We start from the raw sequence: 7,500 nt of genomic DNA on the forward strand, positions 1-7,500 counted from the left end.
GCTTGATACATAATACGGATACGTAATGCGTAGTACATAGCCCTCTCCGGCGGGCTTTCGGCGCTTGATACATAATACGGATACGTAATGCGTAGTACATAGCCCTCTCCGGCGGGCTTTCGGCGCTTGATACATAATACGGATACGTAATGCGTAGTACATAGCCCTCTCCGGCGGGCTTTCGGCGCTTGATACATAATACGGATACGTAATGCGTAGTACATAGCCCTCTCCGGCGGGCTTTCGGCGCTTGATACATAATACGGATACGTAATGCGTAGTACATAGCCCTCTCCGGCGGGCTTTCGGTGCTTGATACATAATACGGATACGTAATGCGTAGTACATAGCCCTCTCCGGCGGGCTTTCGGCGCTTGATACATAATACGGATACGTAATGCGTAGTCCATAGCCCTCCCACGTGCAGGCGCCGCTGAGTGATACATAATACGGATACGTAATGCGTAGTCCATAGCCCTCCCACATGCAGGCGCCGCTGAGTGATACATAATACGGATACGTAATGCGTAGTCCATAGCCCTCCCACGTGCAGGCGCCGCTGAGTGATGCATAATACGGATACGTAATGCATAGCTCATAGCGCCAATGCGACATCGGCAGCGCTGCACTGTTTGCTGAGACATAAAGGCGAAAACATCGTACGTATTGCATAAGACACGCTATGGACTATGCATTCGCGCGACGTCTGACCCTGCCAATGCATAGGCAGGACACACGGGTGCATATAGGGCCGGTACGTATACATAACAGTACTGACCACGTCTCCTCCCTTCTCCCTCCCGCTGCTGGGTGGCGTCCGTATACATTTATTTATTGAGAGGGAGCGTGCTATGACGAGTCCTGCGTTTGGGGGACGCCCCTGCCCCCTCACCGCCGCGGCTGCTCGGAGCCGCTCGACTCGGAGGAGGAGGAGGAGCGGCGCCGCTTGCCCTTCCCGCGCGCCTCCTCCTCGCTCGCCTCGCCGCGGCGGCGCTCCTTCTTCTTCCTCTCCTTCTTCTCCCGCCTGCGCTCCTTCTTCTCCCGCTTCCGCTTCTTGCGCTCCTTGCGCGCCGCCTCCTCCGCCTCCATCGCAGCCAGCATCGCCGCCAGCTTTGCCGGCTTGCCGCCCGCCGCTGGCGGCCTGCCCGCCCCGTCGAGATAGTAGCCGAGCCCAGCGCTGCCAAGCTTAAACACGTACCCGTCGCGCCTTCCGTCGAAGCCCGCCGCGGCTACGAAGCCCTCCCCGCCGCCGTCGCCTCCGCCGCCGCCGCCCCCCCCTCCTCCCTCGCCCCCCCCTCCCCTGTCGGGGCTCGGCGACGGGTCTGCGCCATAGCTGCGGCGGTGGGCAGACAGGCCGCGCGCCGCGAGGTCGTGCAGCAGCGCCGCGCCGGTCGGGTCCAGGTCTGCGCCTATCAAGAATGAATTCGAGGAGTGATGTACTCTAATTAATTAGGCACCGACGGCGGAGAGTCCAGGTCTGCGCCGCTCTGCTGGTCGACATACTTGAAGGAGCCCTGCAGCTTCGCCTTGACCTGCTGTCCGTCCTTGGCATGCTGCAGGTCGGAGACCTTGAGCCAGACCTGCATGCCGCGGTGGTAGTAGTCGCTAGGCCTCTTCGCCTTGACCGATCGCAGCTTGCCTTCGTCGAGCTGCGACTCGTGCACCATCACCTCCCAGCCACTCTCGAGGCGCGCGAAGATGGCAAAGTCCGTCCCGTTGAGCACCTCAGCGCGGTGGATCGAGAAGACCTCGGGAGGCGGAGGAGGCTTGCCGCCCGCCTGCAGCTTGTCCGCGCCGATTGCGGAGAGGGAGAGCTTCCCGTCGGGCGCCACCGACAGCACTTTGACCGAGAGCGCCTTGCCAACCGGGTAGAGGAGGCGCAGCTCCTCGGCGGAGATACGCTTGTCGGACGCTTGCGAGATATGGAGGAGGCCGTCGCGGTCCCGGCCAGGCAGCCGCACGAAGACGCCGAACTCGCGCACGGACGACACCGTCCCCTCGACCACCGTGCCGGTCGCAAACGGCTTGTCGCGCTCTCGCTCACGCGCCTTCTCCGCTCTCGCGGCGGCCCGCACGCTCGGCTCCGACGAGAGGAGCCTCTCCTCGGAGTTGGAGCGTGATCGAGACCGCTCGCGACGCGGGTTGCGAGCGGAGAGCTGCGATTTGAGGGCCTGCTCGCGGAGGGCGCCCTCGTCCGGGCTCGGGCTGCGCTTTCGCACGCGGAGGCCTGCAGGGCGAGGCATGAGCGGAAAACAGCGAGCAGCGCGAAGGCTGAAATAAAGGTTCTCGAGGTTCTCGAGGTGGATATCCTTTGGCCGCGTTGGGTAGCGGGAAATAAAGAAAAACGAAAAAACGCCGCTACCCGCAAAATCCATATTTGGTGGAGCGCCTGGTACGCGGACACACATGCATGCTGGTGGCCTGTTCCGTTCTCCCATCCCTCACGCGTGCTGTTTTCTTCTCCTCTTCTGCTTGTGATGACCTCCTTCTTCCTCGCGACAGGCCTCACTTGACTGCCGAGCATCTCCCGCCCTTGACGCCCATGTACATTACGTGCTGCGACGGCCGCAGGTTGACGAGGTAGAGCGGAAAGGCGGGCGTCTCCTCCGAGTCGCCGCAGCTGGGGTCCTCCCCGGAGCCGTCGCAGATGACGTATGCGTCTGGCTCGCCCTCGGCAAACTTGTTCCAGATCTCGGTCCCCACGTGCGCGTAGCCCATCGACTGTGGCGGCAGCGCCGGGACCATGTCGAGCTGGCGGCGCATCCGCCAGGGCGGCGTACCGCTGCTAGCTTGCAGGACCCCGCTCGCCCACCCGGCCCAGGCCGCATCACCGACGCGTGGGCTCGCAAAAGTGTACAGCTGGACCCGTCCAGACCACGCCTCCTCGGCCACGTCGGCCGCCGCCAGGGTGGCAATCGCGCCGCCGAGCGAGTGGCCCGTGAAAAGAATTTCGCAGCCGTCACCGCAGCTCGCCCTCGCAGACTTGATGGCCGACAGCGTCTCGCGGCGGAGCGACATGTAGGCTTTGAGGAACCCCTGCTCGACGTGGATGCCCGGCGGGCCAAAGGGCGGCACGACGAGCGGGAACTGGAAGTCGAGGAACCTATTCTTGGCACGAGACGGTGTGAGCATGTGTTTGTAGTCGCCGATTCATCCTAAAGCCGAGGACCAGTTGTGCATTGTCGTTGTGCCGCGATACGCCACCACGATGCGCGAGTCGACGCGGTCGATCGCAACGTAGCCCTGAGTCTCCGCGTCCGTGTCGCGCAAGAACGCCGACAGCTGCAGCCTGCTGGCACGCGTTGAACATGTTATGGCTGATTTCCGCGGCCCCACGCACGCTCCCAGCCAGTACCTGTGTTTGTTTGGGCCAGAGCACCACTCGCAGCGCCACGCACGCAGGTCATCCTGTGGACAGAAGGCTGCATACGCGAGATAGAGCACGTCCATTGCGTCTGTCACTGACACTGTCGCCAGCATCCGGTGCGGACCGCCCAGCGGCATGTACCTGACCGGCATAAGCAGCGCGTACGCAAAGGAGGAGGCGAGCAGCGCGGCGGCAAGCAACGCAGCCACGCGGCAGGCGGAGCGAGAGCTCACACCGCGTGAGGAGAGCCGCCGCAGCGGATCCTGGTCGCTCTCCGCGGCCGCCATTATTGTAGTGACTACCCTGTCGGGGGACGTACCACCGCCAACATCTGAGCCCGTCGCCCAACACACGTATAAATCCGTGGCAAATGCTGCTCCTGCTCCGTGATGGGCAGGGCTGTCTCTCCGGATGACGAACACGACCACATCCATCTTTCAAAATGGCTCGCCGGGCACGCACGCGGCAGATGAATGCGTTGCCATCGGTAGACGGTGCCATTCGCCAAGAGGCTGAATGCCAAGTCAGCCTCGTCAGGCAAGACAGCTTTGCCCCGTGTACGCTGGGAGTGTTGTTTGGCTGCCTGAATGACGCTGTTTGTATGTACGAAAGTGTCGCGGGACATTCCTCTGTGGCCATGAGCAAAGGCCCGTTACCCTCCTCGTGCCAGTGACATCTACACGTGCGGGTGCCGATTGAGCAGCTCGAAGCCCGCCTCTGCATGGCCGCATGACTGGCTGGCAGTCGGGGCCAGGCATCGCCGACCTCCGGCCGTCGCTCGACATCATCCAGCAATCTGCTGCGTCGATTCGCAAGAACATTGTGCGACCTCACGATGCCGCACTGTTCATTCACCTCTGGATCCGCACGGAGCACGGATGCAGCCTTCAAGCCCACACGCAGCGCCTACAATGAGCCGATCGAAGGGATCGCTGCCATTTCCCACTCTCGTCGTTCTTTCTCCTGTCGCCTCCTCTCTGTCTCGTTGCTCTCCTCTGCCTCGTTCTGCGACGACGCCGCTAGCGACGACGCTGCCTGCCGATCCCTTGCTCTCGCGGCTTCTCTCGCCTTTCGGCGCAACTCCGCCCTCCTCGCGGCGTATTTTGGCCCACCTCAAGTTTATCGAGCTCCCCTCGCGCAAGGACGACTCTCCTGACACCCACTCCGATCATTTACCGCCAAGGCATGTCCTTGCTCAGGCCCACTCTCGTTTCGGACACGACTTGTACTGTTGTACATAGGAAGGTGAAGAACAGCAGTGCCCACCTCCCAGGCTCCCGGACTGGACACCAACGTCCAACGCAGCCGACACGACGGATTTTTCAAGGGCCATCGCAGAGCAGATTGTGAATGTGAGCTTGCCTTGTGTTTTTTTGTGATTGAGCTTGCCTGCTTGGGTGTCTCTCAGGATACACCGCTCGATCACGGTCTGTCCGCAACGTGGCGAGACTGAGAGGAGGGACGCACTCCCAGCACCCAGCTCCCAGGATGGCCGCGGATGCAGCCAAGGCAGCGCTCGTCACCTCCTCCGCACACGCACACACCACGCTGTGTGTCAGCTTCCGGCCCTCCGCACATACAACCCACCACACAACTCTCGCGCACAGTGGACAATAGGTACACCCTACTCCTAGTGGGGGGGGAGGGGGGGCAGCACCCAACTCACACCGTCCGGCGGCCCGCCGTCACGCGTCGCACATGAAGGAAGGGTGCCCCTTGGGCGAGGTGGCCGCATCGAGCGCCTCCTTCTCTTGCGCGCTCACCTCCCAGCCGAAGAGGTCGAGGTTGGCCGTGAGGTGCCTGGCGCTCCTACGCGCTGCGGAATACACCGACATCAGGGCGGGAAGACGGTACTGTGCAGCGTACTGAGAGTAACGCATGAATACAGCGGAGAGGAATCCAGTGAAGACAGCGGAAGACAGCGGACGACAGCGGGTTGACGTGTCTCTCGAGTGCTGGCTGGGGTACATGAATACCTTGCGGCACGTCTTCTGCTTCTAGGCTGGCGCTCGTCGACTTGGTCGAGACCGGCACGCCATGGCCGACCACCCACCGCAAGCTTACCTGTGGCAGGTGAGGAAATGTCAGGGAAACTTCTCCACGAGGTGGTGGGGCGAGGGCCAGGGCAGCCCGCGCGACCCCACGTCTAGACGACAGGAGCCCCGCGGAATTAAAGGTGCAAGGCCCGGTGTGCGAGGGTGAGTCACTCGGGCGCCGCTCTCGGTAACCTCGGGCAATCTCAGGTAATCTCGGGCAATCTCGGGTGAGTCACCTGGGCGCCGCTCTTGTTGTGCTTTGCGCCGATCCCCGTCACGAGCGGGCCGCTGATGAGCTCGCCTGTCCCGAGATCACCCGAGATCACCCGAGATCACTCGAGATTGCCCGAGATCACTCGAGATCACCCGAGATCACCCGAGATGACCCGAGATGACCCGATATCACCCGAGATTGCCCGAGATCACCCGAGATCACCCGAGATTGCCCGAGATCACCCGAGATGACCCGAGATGACCCGATATCACCCGAGATTGCCCGAGATTGCCCGAGATTGCCCGGCTGATGAGCTCGCCTGTCCCGTCTCCGAGCGGCGAGTAGGCCTAACTCATCGCTCATGATAGGTAATCTCGGGTAGTCTCGGGTAATCTCCGAGCGGTGAGTAGGCCTAACTAATCGCTCATGCTAGGTAATCTCGGGTAATCTCGGGTAATCTCGGGTAATCTCCGAGAAGGCCTGCGTGACGATGCCGAGCCTGTCGCCGTAGCTGCGCAGCCCGATCGGGTCGGGCCCCATGCCTGAGAGAGGAGTGTGTGAGCGAGTTATAAGCATTGATAATGAGAGGAGTGGTGAACGAGTTATAAGCATTGATAATGAGAGGAGTGGTGAACGATTGATGGGCCCATGCCTGAGAGGAATGCTGAAGAGTGACAAAGACGCATCGGCGTCGGCTGCAGGCCGACCAGGCCAGGCCCACGCCGATGTGGTACTTGATCTGGTTGACGGCGGGAGTGACGTTGGCAGCACGGGCGATGCATCTGAGCGATGACTGGCAGTAGTTGCTCACGCCGATGGCGCGCGCCTGTCTCCGCATTCAATGGTGACGGATTCTGTTGCGCATTGGCAGTGATTAGGCCGGCGCTGCTGGCCGAGATGCGGCCGAGATGCGGCCGAGATGCGTGACCAGATGCGGCCGAGATGCGGCCGTAGTGCACTCGAGATGTCCGGTGGAGAGGCCCTGCTGTACACTGCAGTCGGCCCCGTGAACCCTCCACGGGACAGCACCCTCCACGGGACAGTCTGCCGTGAGAGCGTCGGTGTGAAGAGAGATGCGGCGTCTGTGGCGCGGCGCCTTCTTGGCGCGGTAGAACGTCTCGAGCGCGCGCCACTGCTCCTGCATCGCCGCGCAGTGGAGCGTGTTGCCGACGGGCGGGAAGTGGACCAGCATGAGGTCTACGTAGCTTAGGCCGAGCTGCTCGAGGTCGGCGGCCAGATCCTTGGAGGTGTCGGCAAACGCAGAGCTTGCAGAGGTGCGCGAGGGAACCTTGGTCGTCAAGAAGTAGGAGGCGCGGTCGTGCTCGGCCAGCGCCTTGCCGACCGATCGCTGATTCTTGTAGTCGAGGGCGGCGTCGATGTGGTTGTATCCGAGCGAGAGGCCTAGCCGCACCGTCGACTCGGCGACCGCCGGCGAGTACTGCCAGGTGCCGAGCGAGATGAGCGGCATGGCGACGCCATTGTTGAGCTTGACGGTGTGAGCCCAGTCGTTGGGCGGCACGCTCGCAGGTGCCTGTGCGCTGGACACGGCGCACGAGAACAGCAGCATCGTCCTCCCGGTGGTTTGCCTTGCCTGTGGTGGTGTTCCTTCTCCGCAATCGGTCCCTTTCTTTTAGGGTTAATTTTTTTTCGGCGAGCCAGATGATCGGGAACGTGAGGTGCTGTCGGCTCGAGAATGATGCTATTGCCCCTCATACCGCTCGCCTGGTCGGCGGCGCGGAGTCCCGCCGTTGCCACGCCGTCGTGGACGGCGGCTCGCTCTCCTCCCGTCGCGAGCCCGGCCCGCCGGCATGGCGCGGCGGCAGCAATGGTGGCGACGCCGATCTCGTCGTCCGACATCCCCGCCGCAGCGCTCTTCCTTGAGA

General features: G+C 62.4%; 4 protein-coding genes across 4 annotated transcripts in view; 1 reads left to right on the forward strand and 3 right to left on the reverse strand.

Moving 5' to 3' along the window:
- Window positions 1-888: 888 nt before the first annotated feature.
- On the reverse strand, window positions 889-2,243 carry EMIHUDRAFT_115134 (hypothetical protein; the record flags this gene model as incomplete). The annotated part of the gene is made up of 2 exons (XM_005778574.1): window positions 889-1,284; window positions 1,458-2,243. 2 exons carry the CDS (start codon window positions 2,241-2,243, stop codon window positions 889-891), a joined length of 1,182 nt encoding a protein of 393 aa, XP_005778631.1.
- A 262-nt stretch (window positions 2,244-2,505) lies between these two features.
- Window positions 2,506-3,480, reverse strand: EMIHUDRAFT_73623 (hypothetical protein; the record flags this gene model as incomplete). The annotated part of the gene is made up of 2 exons (XM_005778575.1): window positions 2,506-3,103; window positions 3,170-3,480. The coding sequence occupies 2 exons, from the start codon at window positions 3,478-3,480 to the stop codon at window positions 2,506-2,508; spliced, it is 909 nt and encodes a 302-aa protein (XP_005778632.1).
- Window positions 3,481-4,735: 1,255 nt separating this feature from the next.
- EMIHUDRAFT_457382 (hypothetical protein) lies at window positions 4,736-7,207 on the reverse strand. Its single transcript, XM_005778576.1, has 7 exons — window positions 6,714-7,207; window positions 6,341-6,443; window positions 6,098-6,159; window positions 5,932-5,964; window positions 5,640-5,699; window positions 5,379-5,431; window positions 4,736-5,176 (listed from the first exon to the last, which is right to left on the reverse strand). Exons 1-7 carry the CDS (start codon window positions 7,182-7,184, stop codon window positions 5,053-5,055), a joined length of 906 nt encoding a protein of 301 aa, XP_005778633.1. The 5' UTR covers window positions 7,185-7,207; the 3' UTR covers window positions 4,736-5,052.
- A 103-nt stretch (window positions 7,208-7,310) lies between these two features.
- EMIHUDRAFT_236897 (hypothetical protein) overlaps window positions 7,311-7,500 on the forward strand; it is a gene marked incomplete at both ends in the record, with an annotated part of 3,619 nt that continues 3,429 nt past the window's right edge. The window contains one exon of the mRNA XM_005778577.1: window positions 7,311-7,500. This exon is cut by the window's right edge and continues 419 nt beyond it. Within this exon, the coding sequence (XP_005778634.1) occupies window positions 7,311-7,500 (190 nt within the window).

Source organism: Emiliania huxleyi (assembly GCF_000372725.1).
Source record: "Emiliania huxleyi CCMP1516 unplaced genomic scaffold EMIHUscaffold_242, whole genome shotgun sequence".
NCBI classification, from domain to species: domain Eukaryota; phylum Haptophyta; order Isochrysidales; family Noelaerhabdaceae; genus Emiliania; species Emiliania huxleyi.

Bases quoted from the DNA above. Each gene is read 5' to 3' on its own strand.
- EMIHUDRAFT_457382 (XM_005778576.1), bottom strand. From the start codon at position 7,184: ATGCTGCTGTTCTCGTGCGCCGTGTCCAGCGCACAGGCACCTGCGAGC. The intron at 6,444-6,713 runs GCGCCGCGCCAC...ATGCGGAGACAG, and splicing joins CGTTCTACCGCGCCAAGAAG to GCGCGCGCCATCGGCGTGAG. The intron at 5,432-5,639 runs GTGACTCACCCG...CACCTGCCACAG, and splicing joins ACAACAAGAGCGGCGCCCAG to GTAAGCTTGCGGTGGGTGGT.